General features: G+C 41.5%; 1 protein-coding gene across 1 annotated transcript in view; it reads right to left on the bottom strand.

Annotated features, from left to right (window-relative positions):
• LOC137653510 (centrosomal protein of 85 kDa-like) overlaps positions 1 to 14,830 on the bottom strand; it is a 133,815-nt gene extending 118,985 nt beyond the window's left edge. Inside the window, exon 1 of the mRNA XM_068386959.1 lies at positions 14,684 to 14,830. Within this exon, the coding sequence (XP_068243060.1) occupies positions 14,684 to 14,705 (22 nt within the window). The 5' untranslated portion in view covers positions 14,706 to 14,830. The remainder of the gene's footprint in view (positions 1 to 14,683) is intronic.
• Positions 14,831 to 24,524: the final 9,694 nt, after the last annotated feature.

The raw sequence follows: 24,524 nt of genomic DNA, 5'->3' as shown, positions 1-24,524 counted from the left end.
AATGGGTTTGAATAGATTCTATTCATCCTCCACCCTGCCAGGGAGGATGAGGATGATACTTCTTAACAACTCTTATTGGCAAAGTCAGTTTACTCTGTTATGAAGTTTACCTGCATTTGACTTCTGGTCCAACTCATTACAGGCATGCCTGCTGCATCCCAAAGAGAGGGGAAGAAAGAGTAGAAAGCTAGTCATTCTAATTTTTGTTTTAGATTAATGTCGAAACCACTGTCTTAGATGAAATATTTCTTGTCCAATGAGGGAAATAGACTGGCTACACAACTTACTGTGCAAGTGGATGAGTCATGGATAGCCATCCTCCAATTCTCCAACGTTGCCACTATATCCCTCGCAGAAAAAAGGCGTAGCCTCCACCATCTACGTATTCCTCAATGCCGGCATCACCTCCCCAACTTACTAAATTAATTGTCAGGACTCAAGTAACCCACTGGTTGGCTGACTGATGGGCCATGAAGGCCTTCGCACTAAACAGAACCAATCTCCTGTACTTTGCAAACGTCTCTAAGGATTTGATAAATCCTGAGTAGCAGTGAAGTAGGTGACTGCCTAGGAACACTGGTCAATCCAGGAAGCTATCAAGAGGCTGGCCATGGAAGAGGTTTCTATGGCAGCAGACTCAAAGGCTGAAAAGACTATGACTTCAATTCTGAATCTCTTATTCTGAACTCCTCCTGACAGAAATCGAGTCTTAGTTACTGTTCTCCCATTGAGAAACTATGTCAGCATGTGGCCAACATATTAAATTAAAATACTTTACTTGTGTGTGTAGTGTATTATTTGTACAAATATTTGAAGTATGCATACATTTTATATTTTCATTTGTAGTATTCATTTGAAAATGTTCATATATATTTAAACATAATTGCATTTTCTCCTTTTTATTTCTAAATTGTGTTTCTTTTTTCATTATATCACATAGGCCTATATACTTTTTAGAAAATTTATAAATCATTGTCTTTTGTTGAGTCAAAGTATATGGCAAAATGTTATTTTGATAATAAAATAAATTTTTGAATATACTTACCCGGTGATTATAATAGCTGCAACTCTGTTGCTCGACAGAAAAACTCTACGGAAAAATTCGCCAGTGATCGCTACACAGGTAGGGGGTGTACTCAACAGCACCATCTGTCGTTCAGATACCCAGTACTCATTGTAAACAAAGAACTCAATTTTCTCCTCGGTCCACTGTGTCTCTATTGGGGAGGAAGGGAGGGTCCTTTAATTTATAATCACCGGGTAAGTATATTCAAAAATTTATTTTATTATCAAAATATGTTATTTTTATAATAAAATAAATTTTTGAATATACTTACCCGGTGATTATATAAGCTGCAACTCTGTTGCTCGACAGAAAACTCTACGTAAAAAATCCGCCAGCGATCGCTATGCAGGTAGGGGGTGTACTTCAACAGCGCCATCTGTCGTGCAGGTACTCAGTACTCAATGTAAACACAGAACTCAATTTTCTCCTCGGTCCACTGGGTCTCTCTTGGGGAGGAAGGGAGGGTCCTTTAATATATAATCACCGGGTAAGTATATTCAAAAATTTATTTTATTATAAAAATAACATTTTTCAATATTAAACTTAGCCGGTGATTATATAAGCTGAATCACACCCAGGGGGGTGGGTAGAGACCAGCAATAATTGTTTACATTATTATGAGCTAAGTATTTTTTATTTCATTTTAGCAGTTATTCAAAATAACAAACATAAAATAAATAAGTACCTGGTAAGGAAGTCGACTTAAACAATTACTCTGCCTTTTTAAGTACGTCTTCCTTACGGAGCCTCGCGATCCTCTTAGGATGCTGAGCGACCCCTAGGAGCTGAAGTATCAAGGGTTGCAACCCATACAACAGGACCTCATCAAAACCTCTAATCTAGGCGCTTCTCAAGAAATGACTTTGACCACCCGCCAAATCAACTAGGATGCGAAAGGCTTCTTAGCCTTCCGGACAACCCAAAAACAATAATAAAACATTTCAAGAGAAAGATTAAAAAGGTTATGGAATTAGGGAATTGTAGTGGTTGAGCCCTCACCCACTACTGCACTCGTTGCTACGAATGGTCCCAGAGTGTAGCAGTTCTCGTAAAGAGACTGGACATTCTTAAGATAAAAAGACGCGAACACTGACTTGCTTTTCCAATAGGTTGCGTCGATTATACTTTGCAGAGATCTATTTTGTTTAAAGGCCACGGAAGTTGCGACAGCTCTAACTTCGTGTGTCCTTACCTTCAGCAAAGCTTGGTCTTCCTCATTCAGATGGGAATGAGCTTCTCGTATTAACAGTCTGATAAAATAGGATAAAGCATTCTTTGACATAGGCAAAGATGGTTTCTTAACTGAACACCATAAAGCTTCAGACGGGCCTCGTAAAGGTTTAGTTCGTTTTAAATAGAACTTAAGAGCTCTTACAGGGCATAAGACTCTTTCTAGTTCATTTCCAACCATACGATAAGTTTGGAATATCGAACGATATTGGCCAAGGCCGAGAAGGCAGCTCGTTTTTGGCTAGAAAACCAAGTTGTAGAACATGTAGCCGTTTCGGATGAGAATCCGATGTTCTTGCTGAAGGCATGAATCTCACTGACTCTTTTAGCTGTGGCTAAGCATACCAGGAAAAGAGTCTTTAAGGTGAGATCTTTCAGGGAGGCTGATTGTAGCGGTTCAAACCTGTCTGACATAAGGAATCTTAGTACCACGTCTAAATTCCAACCAGGTGTAACCAAACGACGCTCCTTCGTGGTCTCAAAAGACTTAAGGAGGTCCTGTAGATCTTTATTGTTGGAAAGATCTAAGCCTCTGTGACGGAAGACTGATGCCAACATGCTTCTGTAACCCTTGATAGTGGGAGCTGAAAGAGATCGTTCTTTCCTCAGATATAAGAGGAAGTCAGCTATTTGAGTTACAGAGGTACTGGTCGAGGATACGGATACTGACTTGCACCAGTTTCGGAAGATTTCCCACTTCGATTGGTAGACTCTAAGGGTGGATGTTCTCCTTGCTCTAGCAATCGCTCTGGCTGCCTCCTTCGAAAAGCCTCTAGCTCTCGAGAGTCTTTCGATAGTCTGAAGGCAGTCAGACGAAGAGCGTGGAGGCCTTGGTGTACCTTCTTTACGTGTGGCTGACGTAGAAGGTCCACCCTTAGGGGAAGTGTTCTGGGAACGTCTACTAGCCATCGAAGTACCTCGGTGAACCATTCTCTCGCGGGCCAGAGGGAAGCAACTAGCGTCAACCTTGTCCCTTCGTGAGAGGCGAACTTCTGCAGTACCTTGTTGACAATCTTGAACGGAGGGAATGCATATAGATCTAGATGTGACCAATCTAGGAGAAAGGCATCTATATGAACTGCTGCTGGGTCCGGGATTGGTGAGCAAAATATTGGGAGCCTCTTGGTCATCGAGGTTGCGAAGAGATCTATGGTTGGCTGGCCCCAGGTGGCCCAAAGTCTCTTGCATACATCCTTGTGGAGGGTCCATTCTGTTGGAATTATTTGTCCCTTCCGACTGAGACAATCTGCCATGATATTCAAGTTGCCTTGGATGAACCTCGTTACTAGTGATATGTCTAGACCTTTTGACCAGGTGAGGAGGTCCCTTGCGATCTCGTACAACGTCAGAGAGTAGGTCCCTCCTTGCTTGGAGATGTACGCCAAAGCCGTGGTGTTGTCCGAGTTCACCTCCACCACTTTGCCTTGAAGGAGAGACCTGAAGCTTTTCCAGGCCAGACGTACTGCCAGTAGCTCCTTGCAGTTGAAATGCATTGTCCTTTGACTCGAGTTCCATATTCCCGAGCATTCCCGACCGTCTAATGTCGCACCCCAGCCTACGTCCGATGCGTCCGAGAAGAGAACGTGGTTGGGAGTCTGAACAGTCAGGGGAAGACCCTCTCTTAGGTTGATATAGTCCTTTCACCAAGTCAGACAAGACTTTATCTTTTCGGAAACCGGGATCGAGACCGCTTCTAGCGTCTTGTCCTTTTCCAGTGAAAAGCTAGATGGTATAGAAGAGGACGGAGGTGTAGTCTTCCTAGTGACACAAATTGATCCACGGATGACAGCGTCCCTACCAGACTCATCCACAGCCTGACTGAGCAGCGTTCCTTCTTCAGCATCTTCTGGATGGATAGCAGGGCTGGGGGCTGATCGTCTTGTTCAGCAACGTCCTCATCAGAGGGTTCCTCATCCGAAACTGATGAGGAAACGGCAACGGAGTGGGCAACGTCTGACTCGCTGAATCCGGTCGCACTGGTGGATGCGTGACGGAGCCGTACGCAATATCATGGAACTGCTGCACAGTCTGTGAACTGTCAACAACCATGGGTGCGCGAGGAAGTACAGCGTCAACCCGAAACTGTCTAGACCGTCTGGGTTGTGCAGTCAACACCCTACCGGGTTGCTGAGGTTGACGCATTGCGTCACAACAAGTCACCTCTGCTGGTTGTTGAACGTCCTGAACGTCAACAACCACCTCCGAGCGTCGCTTAACGTCAACGTGCGGCTGGCAACCCACACTGGGTCGTATCGGTGGAGGAACCACCTCAACTGGCAGACGCGAGTAGGTTACCTCAGCGTCAACAGGGCGCACAACCGACCGGTTGGAAGGTTGTTGGCCAGAAGGTTCTTCTCCGCATTTAAGTCCTCTATCAAGGACGCAAGCTTGGACTGCATGTCTTGTAGCAAAGCCCATTTAGGGTCTACGGGAGCAGGTGTGGCAACAGACTGGGTTAGCGACTGAGGCGGAACCGTTTACCATCCCTGAAAGCCTTGTTATGCGTGACATAATAGTACAGCAAAACTTCAAAGGCTCGACAACAGCTGAGAAGTTGACCTGTAAACAACTTGGAGCGTCTCCTGGCTAGGCGCCAGGGAGAGTCTACCAGAATTGAGAAGTCTATCTGGGCAGAGGCATGAACTCCCAAGCCGAGAACTTCTCTCGTGTCATATCAGACTCTCGCTCTATAAACCAGTTTAAAAGAAGGGAAATCAAAGGCTGTATCCCCCAAACTCCTCCTGGTGAAAAAACCAGTCGCCTAGCCAACGTAACGCTCTCTAGGAGAGCGAGAGAGCACTAGCTTAAAAACAACGGCTTCGAAGTAGCTAGGCCTAGTGTAAGTTCTGACGTTTAGGCGAACGAGGAGCAGCAGTTACAAGATCCGGACGAAGATCCTTAAAAAAATCATCATGATTTAATTAAAGTCCATAAGAGGCTAAGCAGCTTAAGGCTCCTCTCCATCTGACAGAGTCCTCAAGGGAATATCAGTAGGAGGGAGAACAGCAACTTCCTCATCTACAGGAACCTTGTCCGATAAAAGCTGAGTCTCTCACTGGTGCATTAGTAGCGGACCAGAACGCAACGTCATGTAACTGCTTGACAGTCTGTGAACTGTCAACAACTGAACTGTCAACCACAACAGGTGCGTGAGGACGTACAGCGTCCACTCGAGACTGCTTTGACTGTCTAGACTGAGCAGTCAAAACAACTCTAGAATGCGGAGGTTGACGCACCGCGTCAAAACAAAACAACTTAGACTGTTGTTGTACCTCGCGAACGTCAACGGAAGGTTCCGTGCGTCGCTGAACGTCAACATGCGGCTGGCAGGGTACACTGGAACGCATGGGTGGCGGGACTCTCTCAGCTGGAGTGCGGCAGAAGGTCGCCTCAGCGTCCACAGGACGCACAACCGTGGTTGGTTGTAGGCTAGAGGTTGGTGCAGTGTCAACCTTCTCCGCACGAAAGTCCTGCATCAATGACGTTAACTGAGACTGCATGGTCTGCAGCAAAGACCACTTAGGGTCTACAGGAGCAGGTGCGGCAACAGACGGTGTGACTGCCTGATGCGGTACCGCTTTGCCTCTCTTAGGAGGTGAGCAGTCGTCGGAAGACTGCAGCGAGTCCGAACTGACCCAGTGGCTACAACTGGGCCGTTGGACTTGCGCGGAAGGGACCGACTTGCGCTTAAGAGGCCGCGAGACCTTGGTCCATGGTTTCTTACGAGAAACCTCTTCCGCAGACGAGGAATAAATGGGCTCTCTCGTCTTTGTGTGGGTGGGGCGATCTTGGGTAGATACGCCCGAAACCACGGAGGGAAAAACGTCTGTTCGTTGATCAAGGCCTCTCGAACCCATAAGTCGTTCGACATTACTTCTCCCCTGGGCTTGGGAGCTTGCAAGAGGTCCCGGACTAGGTGAACGACAGGCACGAACAGACGAACCCTCGGACGCAACACTGTAACACTTTGCGCATATCACTTTATCACTTCGATTTTCTGTTTTGCACTTATTTCACTGAAATCGAAACTTTTACTGATTTCTACCTGAAACACGCAATTCTACCCTTCATTAAAAGGTAGTAATTGCGAAATCAGTCGTATAATGCAGCTCATTAATACCAGCAAAAAACAGAAAACATATTTTAAGATAAAAAATTCAGTGGCTGGGAAAGAGACTAAACACTAGTTCATATAAACTACGTTTTCAATCTCTCACCGCACATAGCCTGGGGACGAGAATAAAAACCTAAAAACGTTTTACCTTCCTCCCCTACAGAGACTAGGGACGAGAGTAACACGAGAACAACGTTACCCGCTTGAACGGAACGTTTTCTCTCCTCTCTCTCCCTCCGTCTCTATCTCTCTCTCTCTCTTTCTCTCTTGATTTCGCACCTAAGAGAAGAGCCCAATTATATATCGTCAAAAAAAAAAAAAATGTTATTTGACTAAAGGAAAAAACTGAAAGGTTTTCCAAATAAAAAGTTCCTTTAAATTAGAATTTAAAACATTTAAGCTAAGAAAGAATGAACAAAACGTCAGAATCGATTTACTCTTACTGCAAAGTGAAACCGTGATACACTCTCTCTCTATCGTAACGATAGAGCGCATGTTGAACTTCCTGAACGTCAACAACTGCGTAGCCTAAAAAACTAAACGTTAGTTCATCTTTGAAAACAGTACGAAGACTATCAAAGAAATTCTTTCATAAAACATTACATTTAAAAAGTTTTAAATTCTTTAAAAGCTAAATACGATATAACGGGCTCAACGTTGATTAACTTCGGTTCCAAGTTAGGACCGCCTACTATCAGGAAAGGTCGCATATAAACAAAACATTAAAATTTATTTTTATATGTTTATAATAAATGGAAAGTTAATCGAAGAGGCCTAATAAAGGCGGAGAGATATAAAATATATAGATCTATAACGTGATAAGAAAATTACTAAAAACCTAAACACACTTCCGTCTAAGGGAAGGGTCGGCCATTTAAAAGTGAAAGAAAGTCCATACTCTCTTTGTCACCATAATTAAATCTATCCAAAACGAGTTCAAGTTTTGAGATGAAGATAAAACACCTGCATAGCGAAAGCTCAAAACTAGAAGTGTACTTCACCAAATAGTTGTGAAAACAAATCCAGTTAGTAACAGCGAATTAGTAGGTCTTGCCGGTAGCCCGACAGAGAGAAAATTGAGTTCTGTGTTTACATTGAGTACTGAGTACCTGCACGACAGATGGCGCTGTTGAAGTACACCCCCTACCTGCATAGCGATCGCTGGCGGATTTTTTACGTAGAGTTTTCTGTCGAGCAACAGAGTTGCAGCTTATATAATCACCGGCTAAGTTTAATATTGAAAAAACATTTTTCAATATTTAACTTAGCCGGTGATTATAATAGCTGATTCACACCCAGGGGGGTGGGTAGAGACCAGCAAAATATGTTTACATCATATGAGCTAAGAATTTTTATTTCATTTTAGAAGTTATCAAAATAACTAAACAAAATAAATAGGTACCTGGTAAGGAAGTCGACTTGAACAATTACTCTGCCTTTTTAAGTACGTCTTCCTTACGGAGCCTCGCGATCCTCTTAGGATGCTGAGCGACCCCTAGGAGCTGAAGTATCAAGGGTTGCAACCCATACAACAGGACCTCATCAAAACCTCTAATCTAGGCGCTTCTCAAGAAATGACTTTGACCACCCGCCAAATCAACTAGGATGCGAAAGGCTTCTTAGCCTTCCGGACAACCCAAAAACAACAATAAAAACATTTCAAGAGAAAGATTAAAAAGGTTATGGAATTAGGGAATTGTAGTGGTTGAGCCCTCACCCACTACTGCACTCGCTGCTACAAATGGTCCCAGAGTGTAGCAGTTCTCGTAAAGAGACTGGACATCCTTAAGATAAAAAGACGCGAACACTGACTTGCTTTTCCAATAGGTTGCGTCGATTATACTTCGCAGAGATCTATTTTGTTTAAAGGCCACGGAAGTTGCGACAGCTCTAACTTCGTGTGTCCTTACCTTCAGCAAAGCTTGGTCTTCCTCATTCAGATGGGAATGAGCTTCTCGTATTAATAGTCTGATAAAATAGGATAAAGCATTCTTTGACATAGGCAAAGATGGTTTCTTAACTGAACACCATAAAGCTTCAGACGGGCCTCGTAAAGGTTTAGTTCGTTTTAAATAGAACTTAAGAGCTCTTACAGGGCATAAGACTCTTTCTAGTTCATTTCCAACCATACGATAAGCTTGGAATATCGAACGATTTTGGCCAAGGTCGAGAAGGCAGCTCGTTTTTGGCTAGAAAACCAAGTTGTAGAGAACATGTAGCCGTTTCAGATGAGAATCCGATGTTCTTGCTGAAGGCATGAATCTCACTGACTCTTTTAGCTGTGGCTAAGCATACCAGGAAAAGAGTCTTTAAGGTGAGATCTTTCAGGGAGGCTGATTGTAGCGGCTCGAACCTGTCTGACATAAGGAATCTTAGTACCACGTCTAAATTCCAACCAGGTGTAACCAAACGACGCTCCTTCGTGGTCTCAAAAGACTTAAGGAGGTCCTGTAGATCTTTATTGTTGGAAAGATCTAAGCCTCTGTGACGGAAGACTGATGCCAACATGCTTCTGTAACCCTTGATAGTGGGAGCTGAAAGAGATCGTTCTTTCCTCAGATATAAGAGGAAGTCAGCTATTTGAGTTACAGGGGTACTGGTCGAGGATACGGATACTGACTTGCACCAGTTTCGGAAGATTTCCCACTTCGATTGGTAGACTCTAAGGGTGGATGTTCTCCTTGCTCTAGCAATCGCTCTGGCTGCCTCCTTCGAAAAGCCTCTAGCTCTCGAGAGTCTTTCGATAGTCTGAAGGCAGTCAGACGAAGAGCGTGGAGGCCTTGGTGTACCTTCTTTACGTGTGGCTGACGTAGAAGGTCCACCCTTAGGGGAAGTGTTCTGGGAATGTCTACTAGCCATCGAAGTACCTCGGTGAACCATTCTCTCGTGGGCCAGAGGGAAGCAACTAGCGTCAACCTTGTCCCTTCGTGAGAGGCGAACTTCTGCAGTACCTTGTTGACAATCTTGAACGGAGGGAATGCATATAGATCTAGATGTGATCAATCTAGGAGAAAGGCATCTATATGAACTGCTGCTGGGTCCGGGATTGGTGAGCAAAATATTGGGAGCCTCTTGGTCATCGAGGTTGCGAAGAGATCTATGGTTGGCTGGCCCCAGGTGGCCCAAAGTCTCTTACATACATCCTTGTGGAGGGTCCATTCTGTTGGAATTATTTGTCCCTTCCGAATGAGACAATCTGCCATGACATTCAAGTTGCCTTGGATGAACCTCGTTACTAGTGATATGTTTAGACCTTTTGACCAGGTGAGGAGGTCCCTTGCGATCTCGTACAACGTCAGAGAGTAGGTCCCTCCTTGCTTGGAGATGTACGCCAAAGCCGTGGTGTTGTCCGAGTTCACCTCCACCACTTTGCCTTGAAGGAGAGACCTGAAGCTTTTCCAGGCCAGACGTACTGCCAGTAGCTCCTTGCAGTTGAAATGCATTGTCCTTTGACTCGAGTTCCATATTCCCGAGCATTCCCGACCGTCTAATGTCGCACCCCAGCCTACGTCCGATGCGTCCGAGAAGAGAACGTGGTTGGGAGTCTGAACAGCCAGGGGAAGACCCTCTCTTAGGTTGATATTGTCCTTTCACCAAGTCAGACAAGACTTTATCTTTTCGGAAACCGGGATCGAGACCGCTTCTAGCGTCTTGTCCTTTTTCCAGTGAAAAGCTAGATGGTATTGAAGAGGACGGAGGTGTAGTCTTCCTAGTGACACAAATTGATCCACGGATGACAGCGTCCCTACCAGACTCATCCACAGCCTGACTGAGCAGCGTTCCTTCTTCAGCATCTTCTGGATGGATAGCAGGGCTGGGGGCTGATCGTCTTGTTGTTCAGCAACGTCCTCATCAGAGGGTTCCTCATCCGAAACTGATGAGGAAACGGCAACGGAGTGGGCAACGTCTGGCTCGCTGAATCCGGTCGCACTGGTGGATGCGTGACGGAGCCGGACGCAATATCATGGAACTGCTGCACAGTCTGTGAACTGTCAACAACCATGGGTGCGCGAGGAAGCACAGCGTCAACCCGAGACTGTCTAGACCGTCTGGGTTGTGCAGTCAACACCCTACCGGGTTGCTGAGGTTGACGCACTGCGGCAAAACAAGTCACCTCTGCTGGTTGTTGAACGTCCTGAACGTCAACAACCACCTCCGAGCGTCGCTTAACGTCAACGTGCGGCTGGCAACCCACACTGGGTCGCAACGGTGGAGGAACCACCTCAACTGGCAGACGCGAGTAGGTTACCTCAGCGTCAACAGGGCGCACAACCGACCGGTTGGAAGGTTGTTGGCCAGAAGGTTCTTCTCCGCATTTAAGTCCTCTATCAAGGACGCAAGCTTGGACTGCATGTCTTGCAGCAAAGCCCATTTAGGGTCTACGGGAGCAGGTGTGGCAACAAACGGGGTTAGCGACTGAGGCGGAACCGTTTACCATCCCTGAAAGCCTTGTTATGCGTGACATAATAGTACAGCAAAACTTCAAAGGCTCGACAACAGCTGTGAAGTTGACCTGTAAACAACTTGGAGCGTCTCCTGGCTAGGCGCCAGGGAGAGTCTACCAGAATTGAGAAGTCTATCTGGGCAGAGGCATGAACTCCCAAGCCGAGAACTTCTCTCGTGTCATATCAGACTCTCGCTCTATAAACCAGTTTAAAAGAAGGGAAAGCAAAGGCTGTATCCCCCAAACTCCTCCTGGTGAAAAACCAGTCGCCTAGCCAACGTAACGCTCTCTAGGAGAGCGAGAGAGCACTAGCTTAAAAACAACGGCTTCGAAGTAGCTAGGCCTAGTGTAAGCTCTGAAGTTTAGGCGAACGAGGAGCAGCAGTTACAAAAAGATCCGGACGAAGATCCTTAAAAAAATCATCATGATTTAATTAAAGTCCATAGGAGGCTAAGCAGCTTTAGGCTCCTCTCCATCTGACAGAGTCCTCAAGGGAATATCAGTAGGAGGGAGAACAGCAACTTCCTCATCTACAGGAACCTTGTCCGATAAAAGCTGAGTCTCTCACTGGTGCATTAGTAGCGGACCAGAACGCAACGTCATGTAACTGCTTGACAGTCTGTGAACTGTCAACAACTGAACTGTCAACCACAACAGGTGCGTGAGGACGCACAGCGTCCACTCGAGACTGCTTTGACTGCCTAGACTGAGCAGTCAAAACAACTCTAGAATGCGGAGGTTGACGCACAGCGTCAAAACAAGTCAATTCCGATTGTTAGTGAACGTCTTGAACGTCAACAGGAGCATCAGCCAGTGGCCTAACGTCCAAATGCGGCTGAAAAACCACACGAGACCGCATCGAGTGTGGTTCTAAACAACCTGACTGACGTGACTAAGCTACGCCAACGTCAACAGTAAGCACAAAGGAACGTTAGGTTGGCTGAAAGCCAGGATATCGATGAGATAAACGGCTAGACTCAACGGACTAATCGGCAGAATAGTCTTCCATAAGGGAGGCAAGCATATACTGCCATACAACCCCTTAAGGATCAACGGAAATGGTTGTGGTAATAGACGAGGGTAACGTCTGTGACCGCAACACTTTGCCTACAAAAAAAGACTCTCGGAGTCTGTGTTACGCTTTTGTTAGACGGCGAGCAGTTATCCGATGACTGCATAGGGTCAGAGCTGTCCTAATGGCTGTAACCAGGACGCTGGACCTGTCCTGAAAGGACTGACTTTCGCTTAAGGGCTTCGAAACCTTGTGACAGGTTTCTTATGCGAAAAGCCTACGGATGGCGAGGAGAAACAACGTCTCTCTCGTCTTATGGTAGGGGAGATCTTGGTAAGATACACCCGATACCATAGAGGGAAAACGTCTGTTTGTTGGTCAAAGCCTCTCGAACCCCATAAGTCGTTTGACATTACTTCTCCCCTGGGCTTGGGAGCATGTAAGAGGTCCCGGACTAGGTGAACGACAGGCACGAACAGACGAACCCTCGGACGCAACACTGTAACACTTTGCGCCTCGGACGCAACACTGTAACACTTTGCGCATATCACTTTATCACTTCGATTTTCTGTTTTGCACTTATTTCTACCTGAAACACGCAATTCTACCCTTCATTAAAAGGTAGTAATTGCGAAATTAGTCGTATAATGCAAGCTCATTAATACCAGCAAAAAACAGAAAACATATTTTAAGATAAAAAGAAAAATCAGTGGCTGGGAAAGAGACTAAACATTAGTTCATATAACTACGTTTTCAATCTCTCACCGCACATAGCCTGGGGACGAGAATAAAAACCTAAAAACGTTTTATCCTTCCTCCCCGTACAGCGACTAGGGACGTGAGTAACACGAGAACAACGTTACCCGCTTGAACGGAACGTTTTCTCTCCTCTCTCTCCCTCCGTCTCTATCTCTCTCTCTCTTTCTCTCTTGATTTCGCACCTAAGAGAAGAGCCCAATTATATATCGTCAAAAAAAAACATGTTATTTGACTAAAGGAAAAAACTGAAAGGTTTTTCAAATAAAAAGTTCCTTTAAATTAGAATTTAAAACATTTAAGCTAAGAAAGAATGAACAAAACGTCAGAATCGATTTACTCTTACTGCAAAGTGAAACCGTGATACACTCTCTCTCTATCGTAACGATAGAGCGCATGTTGAACGTCCTGAACGTCAACAACTGCGTTTACATTTAAAAAGTTTTAAATCCTTAGCTCTTTAAAAGCTAAAGACGATATAAAGGGGTCAACGTTGATTAACTTCGGTTTCCAAGTTAGGACCGCCTACTCTCAGGAAAGGTCTATATAAACAAAGCATTAAAATTTATTTTTATATGTTTATAAAAAATGGAAAGTTAATCGAAGAGGCCTAATAAAGGCGGAGAGATATAAAATATATAGGGGAAAATCTATAACGTGATAAGATAATTACTAAAAGCCTAAACACACTTCCGTCTAAGGGAAGGGTCGGCCATTTAAAAGTGAAAGAAAGTCCATACTCTCTTTGTCACCATAATTAAATCTATCCAAAATGAGTTCAAGTTTTAAGATGAAGATAAAACACCTGCATAGCGAAAGCTCAAAACTAGAATAGTGTACTTCACCAAATAGTTGTGAAAACAAATCCAGTTAGCAACAGCGAATTAGTAGGTCTTGCCGGTAGCCCGACAGAGAGAAAATTGAGTTCTTTGTTTACAATGAGTACTGGGTATCTGAACGACAGATGGCGCTGTTCCGTAGAGTTTTTCTGTCGAGCAACAGAGTTGCAGCTATTATAATTACCGGCTAAGTTAAATATTGAAAAACAACAAATAAAGTAATATGCATGTTGTTAACATACTGTACTCTGAATAACATCTAATCAAGTATGAGGTCAGAGATCATAACCAATTTTTCTTATTAATATACCTAAAATAGCATTCTCAATTATTTCATGTTGTATATGCCAATATATTATTTGCAATGATATTTATCGAAGAAAATGTCCCGTTTTGAGAAAAACCTATCTATATAAAAAAAACTCTGGGTATGGGCATGAACCATGTTTCAGAAGGGAAACCGTCAGGAAGAACAACAGGGATATGACCTACCTTGGGGTAAGATAAGGTGATGGGGATCCACAAGGAGAGGGCTTAGCCCTACCTACTGTATATAATAATGGGCATCTTAGGTTAGGAAAGGTGGGGAACTTTAGGTTGTTTCTTTTACTGGTCAAACTGTATTCCTTTTCAGTTGAAGCATAAACTTACTGAGTAAAAGCTCTTGGCCGAGTGTAGTTATTCCAAGTCAAATATGATTTATTACCCTGTTCAAAAAAATATGTCTCCTGCTTCTCCAAATAAGGGGGTCTACAACCGTTTAACCAGGGTTTATCAGTAAGATTATAGAACAGTGCAATAAATGGTTTGCAAGAATTAACACTTTATATTAAAGTATTTTGTTGTGTTTTGAATGTTTTTCATAATTATTTCTGGTGGAAATCCATAGTTTTTGAGTTATGGTGGGTTGACTATCATAGATGAAATACTATTACTTTACGCTAGGTATCGTCATCATTAACGTTCAAAACACCTTAAAAGACACTGGGTACCAGTCTGATTGTAATTGTATGATATTTAAATTCTTTTTAAACTTTGCTGTTTTTGGCAGACATCATAAAAAAAAAAAGTTATGGTTTGTATATTTTGTAATGTACTCTCATAGCCTGAGAGGGGTCGCTAGAGTTAATAAAAATCCTTAAATCATAAACGTCAATTAACATTAAAACATGTAACCAGTACAAAATATCATGTGATCTATTCACTGCTAGCAAATACATACCATGATCATGAGGCACAGACATTTCACTAGCACAGGGGTAAATTTCGTAAACTATTTCGTACAAATGTCACTCAGAGTCTAAACGTCAGTTTAAAATCCAACTCCAAAACAATGAATCTGACTTCTTCTTCTTCTTGGAAAAAAACGTGATTCAGTGATATTTTTTTCGAGCAAGAACTAATACGTTAAAACTAAATATTTTAGACACAATGGGGGGAATGTAAACTGTAATTTTTATGAAAATGAGGAGGAAGATTTGATACATTTTTTTGTTGTTCTGCAAGGAATATAGAAAAGAAAGGGATGAAGTAATTCAGCTACAACAACCATATGAGGAAGACCTAAAGAAAATAGGAGGATTATTTTTATTTTGTGAAACAAATATTGAAAAGAAAAAAAGAAGTATTAAAGCTGATTTGGAAGAAAAGACAAAACAGTATAAGAAGATAAACTTTGGAGGCGCCGTTGCAAAGGCTATGCCTCACCCCTGAACCTGAACCTGATTGACTATTTGAATTGCTGCCACCTTGTACTATTATTGTAAATCAAATTATAATTTTGTATACTTTTTAATGCACTCTCATACCCTGAGAGGGGTCGCTAGAGTTAATAAAAATCCTTAAATTCTTTTTAAAAAAAAGCAAAGAATTTTATCATTATTATGCAGATCTGTTGGATTGTGGTGGAAGGTATAACTATTGTGTAAATAAAAAAAAAGCAGAGAAATAGAAATAATAAAGTTATAACAACAATTTGATGTAATATTTCAATTTCTAAAATAGGAATGTACATTAAGAGACAGACAAAAAAATGGGCAGTAGAATTATAAAAGAAAAAAAAAAGCGGGTCAAGACATACAAAATAGCTAGAGAAATTTTAAATGAAATGGAGAATAAAATAACTTTGCCTGGTGAATTAAAAACATTATCAGCGGCCAATTACAAAGGAAACAGATTAGATATAGACAGTAGAAGTTGTCGTTTTATTAAAAACATGGCAAGATGATTGAAAACTGCAACTAACGAAAACTAAGAATGAGATTAATTGCAAAAATTAATCAGTTGTTGTGTGGAGGAGCATAGGGAAAATGAACTTATAAAACTAAATGCTGTAATTAACTGGAATAATTACCGACTTATTCTGGTTTTGGGAGTCCGTATAAGTTTTGTTGTTATTCTTGAACTGTAATAACATATTGGACAAAATTGCAGGCAAGAATAGTTTCGAATTGTATGAAATGAGGAACTGGATAGTTTTTTTGGTAAAAAAAAATAATTACCGTATGTATGCATTATAGCTGACAATGTTATTACCATATGTGTGAAGACAATAACCTTTGGTAGGCACATCTTTTAAAGCTTTCATTCTGCCTTCTTTCTGGTATTGTTCTCTTGTGTGGTCTTCAGCTGCTGACTCTCTTCTTAATTTGTTAAACAAGCACTTGCAGTATATCAAATTTCTTATTCCATATCTGGATATTAATCTCTGGCACTGTCTTTGTTGGTTCTTTATACATGTTGCAAGATTTTTTTTTCTTTTTATAATTCTGACCAGCCTTTGCACTCGATCTTCCCCGACTGTACCATTCCGTATGTAGTGCAGTACTAGGTATGCAGTTATTTCTAAGACTGTACCAACCTGTATGTAGTACTATGTATGCATTTGATAACGGTCTTGCCTTCTCCATCAAAAGGCTCAACACTACACAGTATCATAGAAGTTTTATTGGAGCAGAGACCAGATTGTGGAATGATCTTCCTAATCAGGCAGTTGAATCTGTTGAGCTTCAAACTTTCAGCGAATGGTTTTATGTTGAACAAGCTGACACGTACCTCTTCATATCTTATATACTGTATGACAGATCTATTTCAACTTTGTTACTGATCTTAAGATATTTTATATTTGTTTTATTCATTAGGCCTACTTATATAGTCTACTTATTTCCTTTCCTCGGTTTTCCTGTTGGGGCCCTTGGGCTCATATAGCATCTTTCTTTTAAAAATAGAGCTGCTCACCTAGTAGTAGTAATTATAATAATAATAATAATGATAATAATAATAATAATAGTAATAACAACAATTAGAGGGGCATTAGGTAGAGTGCAAACCTCCGCCACAGCAGCTTATTTCTCGTTGGCGTGGATTTTCATGCACTCAAATTTGAACCAAGTTTGAAGTCTCTTTGACAAGAATGTTCAAACTTATGGCTGATTACATGATATGGATATTTTGCTCATCCGTGATTTTCCAAAATTTTATAATTTCCAGCTCTTTACATAAGTTTAAAATCCCTGCAAGTTTCATTACTTTCCGATTAAAATTGTGGGTGTATGGTTGATGATTGGATATTGACCTTTTGCTTGACCTTGACCTTGGACTTAACCTTGACCTTTGACCTTAACATGTATTAATTGGCATGGATTTTCATACACAAGTATGAACCAAATTTGAAGTCTCTGACAACAATGTCCAAACTTTTGGCTGATTACGTGATTTGGACATTTTGCTTGACCGTGACCTTGACCTTTGACCTTGACTTTCCAAAAATGAATAATTTCCAGCTTTGTAGATGACAGTTAATCCCTGCAAGTTTCATTACTTTATGATTAAAATTGTTGTCAGGAAGTTTTACGGGCTGCCCAGCGGCAAGAGCCCGTGTCTTACATATGGTAAGGCAATCTACACACACACATGTCAGGAAGCTGTTCACATACACACACAAACAGGGGGTGAAACATAACCTCCTTCCAACTTTGTTGGTGGAGGTAATAAACAGAATGGAAGCCCATACATATGTTGATGGCATATATGTTTCCTAGTAATACCAAATAATAAGTAGAGAAAGCTATAAGCAATTGTATGGTATGGAAGAACTTACAAAATTTACTTTTAGAACCAATCCTCAGGTCAGTGGTTTTATTTACAAGATACAAAAAAAATAAAAAATAAAAAGACTAAAGGGAGGTTAGAACGGGGATTGAAACTGTAAGGTTGTATAAATACTGTACTTACAGAAGGGTAATCAAAAAAAAAAAAAAAAAGAGAGACTATAGTCTTAGCATAAGAAAAACATAAAATATATATGGCACAAGAAGTTAGGAAGTATGGAGACTTTAACATAGTAGGAGAATTAGTATTGTAAGGGAGAATAAAGATACTGTAACGGTACCTACACTGTTTCCTTTATAGCACTCCGAGTGTTATAAAGGAAAAATAAATGAAAGTTAGAGAGAATTCAGCACATGGTTATTAAAGGAATGGTTGAAAAAGTATCAACAACTACTTATTTAGGATTAACAGCAGAAATAGTAATATGGGCAGTAGATAATAGAATTGTGTATAAAAAGGCGGTGCATTTTCATTGTATCGGTAGATAAACGATTAACTACAGAAATGGACAGTAGAAGAACAAACACGGTAACCATTTGAGGAACTTTGGGAAAAGTCTCTCAAAAACATACAAAAAGTATGATATCGGAATTGAAGAGATGCAAAGTTATTGACAAAACTCAAAAATAAAAGGTAAATTAGCAAATGAAATTACTAGTACAATAGAAGAAAGAAAGGAAAAAGTTAAGGTTTGTAAATGGTAATGGCAAAACAGATTATACATATGAACTTAAGAATTAAGGAAACTGTCATACTAATGACAACAATGTTGAACACAACAGATTTAAAAGATTTCTTATACTGTAGAAAAGGGAATGAGAATAATAGGCTTTGTCATTTATGCAGATAGGTAGATGATTCAAGAAAGCATTTGCCTAGCTGTATAAAATGAAGAAAATTGGAAACAGTAACAAGAATGAAATTAATGAAAATCACCAACCAAAGAAGTTGTCCGATGTATTAGACAAGTTATGAAGGATAAAACTAAATGTAAGCAATCTATACTATATCTAGTAATATGCCCACAATCATAGTGTAGTGGAGCGAGTGTTGAGGAATTGAGAAAAAAAATTTGGTAGAGAATCTTTGTTGTAAAACTTAATTATTTCTAGTAAAGTCTATGTGAGGTCAAATATGATGTAGTTAATACTATCAATATTTACCATATATTGTATATATAATGAGAGTAAGCATCATGTGAATAGTACAAATATTTCTTCTAACTTTCTTATTTCTTAACATGTATTAAATGTTTTCAAAAGATATCTTTAAGCATAAACCAAACTAAAAACATTGAATTCCTCTGATTATGAACTTCTGGCTGCCTTTAATCTCTTAAAAGGCCAAAGTACGCACCCTTTTCTCATTTCCCAGAAGTAGTCATCCTCTGGTGAGGTCTTGGGTAAAGATGGCAGACTCTGCTCTACGAACACGCAGACAGATGCTGTACTGTGCACCATGAACTGCTCCTGACCAGAAACAAAATCTGTAAAATTCTACCTTTATATTCATACAAATACAATACAAAAATCTGATAGTCAGATTTTGGCATAGTTGATGTTTCCTGTGTACAGTATCTTATGCTTAAAGGGTTTCTTTAAAAAATGAGATTTTATATTTAAAAATATTCTTTGGAAATCATATGAAATATTTTTCTAACTTTCCTCCATGATATAAAATCACACAATAAAATGGAGCCATTAAGCAAAAGATAATCTTATGAGCATTTCATTTTCCAAAATGTCTTCACTTTATTTTGAAAGTATTTTGATTAAATATTTTATTGATACATTTAAAAAAAAAATAATCAAACTTCTAAGTTGGATTTTGAACCAAGACTAAGCAGAATGATGATCAATGAGCACTGTACACATTCTTTAATGTAAATACTGTACAGTAAGTTTTGCCCCATTCAAAGGAGGTGGACAAGTAATTCATACGACAATTTTACATAACTTCTTTTCTGGTCAGCATTGTTTGGACCTATGTGTCATGATGACTGTAATGTCCATGAGGGGTTGGTATGAATTCTTGTATGGGACGTCTAAACATGTACACACCTGAAAAAGAGTTTTGTCCACATCAGGCGTACTGCAGTATTGTAGCAACATTTCCCTTTGGAAAGTGTCTGTGTTGAGGTCTCTGTTCAGACACGTATTATCTGCAATTAAGCATTTTATAGCTTTGGATTGGATTATAAATTGTAAGCAAGAGGCCAGGCACTAGGAACAGTATTTTACTGTTTTGACATCAACATCAGCAAAGCAGTTACTGTGTGGAAATGTTACTGACAACAGCCAGTGGTGAGCATCTGAACCTTGAAGTAAACAGTTTTTGTGGTAGTGAATTCGGTTATAACATCAGAAGCAAGCTTATTTGGGATGTGAAAGATGACAGATATGCACTGTAAACAACTAATCATAATCTGACAGAAGTTTTACCCAACATTTTTTTTTTATAGATTTTTACTTTATGTATTACACCACTAAAAGTTGCTGATAATTAGAAACTAAAAAATTAAATACAGAACTCCTTTGAAGTACTTCCACAAAGCAGTAATACACCCTTCCTTTGGTAATTTGGGCGAAGACTATGAATGAACACATGGAACCTACAATTCATTCCTAATAATTATTTAAAAAGAGCTCAAATAAAAAAAAATAAGATTTATCCTTAATTACATGCATCTAGTAGAAAATTTGGATGAAAGTACATTTCATCGATGATCATTTAATTGATTGTAGAGGAAATCTCAAACTTTTATGATGATGTTTAGGCCATGAGATCACACACTGAAATCTTTCTGTCCTTCAGCAGCTTTTTTTATCTGAAATTACATTAAAGGTATAAAGGAACTTTAAATGGAATACCTGTATCATAGAATCCTAAATATGAACTTGCACAGTATGAATTAATCTTTGAATATTAAGGAATTTACTAAAGCACCGAAGTCATCATTTAACAATGACAGAAAGGTTTCTATTTTAGATTCCCCTTGTTTTCACTTTCTATTATGACTTGAAATATTGTTACATCAATTACTCTCGTTATGTTGGCATAAACGTCTTAAGAACATACTGTATTCTATTAGTCTGTAAAATATTGCTACTAGGAAAGAAGTCAGAGTGACATAACAGTGCTCCTAGTAAAGATGTCAATAAATCTACATCATTATCGTAATGAATTGAATTGTATGTGAGATTTAAAATTCATTATCACTTGCAAATTTTGTTTTGTAAGATGTATAATTTTTATAATTTTGCCAAGTTCACAGTAAATTCCTAAGCATGTGCAGTGTGTCATTATTTGGGTGGGAGTATTGTACTAGGGAAGAAAAGAGGTGATTGAATTTGTCCCTTCCAGAGAGAAGTTCATTAAATGAACTTTGGGGAGATTCATTGAAATGTTATTTTTATTAATAAAATAAATTTTTGAATATACTTACCCGATAATCATGTAGCTGTCAACTCCGTTGCCCGACAGAATTCTATGGAGGGATACGCCAGCTATCACAATACTAGAAGGGGGTGTACTTACCAGCGCCACCTGTGGCCAGGTACTCAATCATTTGTTGTTGACACCTCCTCAATTATTCCTCGGTCCACTGGTTCTCTCTGGGGAGGAAAGGGAGGGTCGATTAAATCATGATTATCGGGTAAGTATATTCAAAAATTTATTTTATTAATAAAAATAACATTTTTCAATATTAAACTTACCCGATAATCATGTAGCTGATTCACACCCAGGGAGGTGGGTGAAAACCAGTGTACATGATTAAAGGATAGCTAAGTATCCCAAATTTCATATAACAGTTATCTCAAATAACAATGAAATAATAAGTACCTGGTAAGGAAGTCGAATAGAACCGTTACTCTGCCTTTTATTTAAAGTTCGTCTTCCTTACTGAGCGCAGCGTTCCTCTTGGAGGCTGAATCAACCCAAAGGTGCCAAAGTACAAGGGGTTGCAACCCTACTAAAGGACCTCTACCAAACCTTTAACCCAGGCGCTTCTCAAGAATGAATAGACCACCCGCCAAATCCAAGGATGCGGAAGGCTTCTTAGCCTACCGTAACAACCATAAAAACAACAATAAAAGTATTCAAGAGAAAGGTTAAAAAGGTTATGGGATTATGGGAATGTAGTGGCTGAGCCCTCACCTACTACTGCACTCGCTGCTACGAATGGTCCCAGGGTGTAGCAGTTCTCGTAAAGAGACTGGACATCTTTCAGATAAAATGATGCAAACACTGACTTGCTCCTCCAATAGGTTGCATCCATAATGCTCTGCAGAGAACGGTTTTTATTAAAGGCCAACGAAGTAGCTACAGCTCTTACTTCGTGGGTCCTTACCTTCAGCAATGCAAGGTCTTCCTCCTTTAAGTGAGAATGTGCTTCTCTGATCAGAAGCCTTATATAGTACGAAAGCCCATTCTTGGACATGGGTCTCGAGGGTTTCTTGATGGCACACCATAAGGCTTCTGACTGTCCTCGAATAGGTTTAGACCTCTTCAGATAATATTTGAGAGCTCTGACAGGGCAAAGAACTCTCTCTAGTTCGTTACCTACCATGTTGGAGAGGCTAGGTATTTCGAACGATCTAGGCCAAGGACGTGAAGGAAGCTCGTTCTTTGCTAGGAATCCAAGCTGAAAAGAACATGTAGCTGATTCGGTTGTGAAACCAATGTTCTTGCTGAAGGCATGAACCTCACTGACTCTCTTAGCTGTTGCAAGGCAAACGAGAAAAGCAGTCTTGAGGGTAAGATCCTTGAAGGAAGCTGACTGGAGAGGTTCGAACCTAGAAGTCATAAGGAACCTTAAGACTACGTCCAGATTCCAGCCTGGAGTGGAAAGACGACGTTCTTTAGACGTCTCAAAAGACTTGAGAATGTCTTGAAGGTCCTTGTTGGAAGACAGGTCCAAACCCCTGTGGCGGAGGACTGAGGCCAACATGCTCCTATACCCTTTAATCGTAGATGTTGAAAGGGATCTCTCATTCCTAAGATGAAGAAGGAAGTCAGCTATTTGGATCACAGAGGTATTGGTAGAGGATATTGAATTGGCTCTACACCAGCTTCGGAAGACCTCCCACTTAGACTGGTAGACTCTACGAGTGGAAATTCTTCTAGCTCTGGCAATCGCACTGGCTGCCTCCTTCGAAAAGCCTCTAGCTCTAGCGAATCTTTCGACAGTCTGAAGGCAGTCAGTCGAAGAGCGTGGAGGTTTGGGTGCAACCTGTCTACGTGTGGTTGACGTAGAAGGTCCACTCTTAGAGGTAGAGTCCTGGGGAAGTCGACTAGCCATTGACGTACCTCTGTGTACCATTCTCTTGCAGGCCAAAGGGGAGCAACCAGCGTCAGCCGTGTCCCTTCGTGCGAGACGAATTTCTGCAGAACTTTGTTTATAATCTTGAACGGAGGGAATGCGTACAGGTCGAGATGGGACCAGTTCAGAAGAAAAGCATCTACATGAACCGCTGCAGGGTCTGGAACAGGGGAACAATAAAGCGGAAGTCTCTTGGTGATGGAGGTGGCAAACAGGTCTATGGTAGGTTGACCCCACAACGTCCAAAGTCTGTTGCACACACTCTTGTGGAGGGTCCATTCCGTGGGAATGACCTGATTCCTTCTGCTGAGGCGATCCGCTGAAACATTCATATCGCCCTGGATGAACCTCGTGACCAGTGTGAGGTTTAGACCTCTTGACCAAATGAGGAGGTCCCTTGCGATCTCGTAAAGGCTCCTCGAATGGGTCCCTCCTTGCTTGGAGATGTAAGCCAAGGCTGTGGTGTTGTCTGAATTCACCTCCACCACTTTGCCTAGCAGGAGGGACTTGAAGTTCAACAGGGCAAGATGGACTGCTAACAGTTCCTTGCAGTTGATGTGGAGTAATCCTTGTTCCTTGTTCCATACTCCTGAGCATTCCCGTCCGTCCAAGGTCGCACCCCAGCCCGAGTCCGATGCATCCGAGAAGAGATGAAGATGGGGGGTCTGGATGGCCAATGATAGACCCTCCTTGAGAAGAAGATTGTGCTTCCACCACCGGAGAGTGGTCTTCATCTCTTGGTTGATAGGGATAGAGACTGCTTCTAGAGTCGAGCCCTTGTCCCAATGAGCTGCAAGATGGAATTGAAGAGGGCGGAGGTGGAGTCTCCCTAGCTCGACAAACAGGGCCAGAGATGAGAGGGTCCCTGTGAGACTCATCCACTGTCTCACTGAGCAATTGCTCCTCTTCAGCATGCTCATGATGCACTGTAGGGCTTGGTTTATCCTGGGGGCCGATGGAAAAGCCCGAAAATCCCGACTCTGAATCTCCATTCCCAGGTACACAATGGATTGGGAGGGAATGAGTTGAGATTTCTCTATATTGACTAATAGACCTAGGTCTCTGATTAGATCTAAAGTCCAAGAGAGGTTCTCCAGACAACGACGACTCGTGGAGGCTCTCAACAGCCAGTCGTCTAGGTAGAGGGAGGCTCTGATGTTCGATAAGTGCAGGAATTTCGCTACATTCCTCATCAGATGAGTAAAGACCATAGGAGCTGTGCTTAGGCCAAAACACAGGGCTTGGAACTGATAGACAACCTTTCCGAAAACGAATCTCAGGAAAGGTTGGGAGTCTGGATGAATGGGAACGTGAAAGTATGCATCTTTCAAGTCCGAGACCATCCAGTCCTCCTGTCTGACCGCTGCTAAGACCGACTTGGTCGTCTCCATTGTGAACGTCTGCTTGGTGACATACTCGTTGAGAGAGCTGACGTCCAGCACCGGTCTCCAACCTCCTGTCTTTTTGGCCACAAGAAAGAGACGGTTGTAGAAGCCCGGGGATTGATGGTCCCGGACTATAACCACTGCCTTCTTCTGCACAAGTAGCGACACCTCCTGTTGCAATGCTAGCCTCTTGTCCTCCTCTTTGTAGTTGGGAGAGAGGTTGATGGGCGATGTGGTCAGAGGCG

Source organism: Palaemon carinicauda, chromosome 14 (assembly GCF_036898095.1).
Source record: "Palaemon carinicauda isolate YSFRI2023 chromosome 14, ASM3689809v2, whole genome shotgun sequence".
In the NCBI taxonomy this organism is placed as follows: Eukaryota; Metazoa; Arthropoda; class Malacostraca; order Decapoda; family Palaemonidae; genus Palaemon; species Palaemon carinicauda.
Note: the sequence above shows the minus strand (reverse complement) of the source record. Positions and strands in the feature narration are given on the sequence as shown.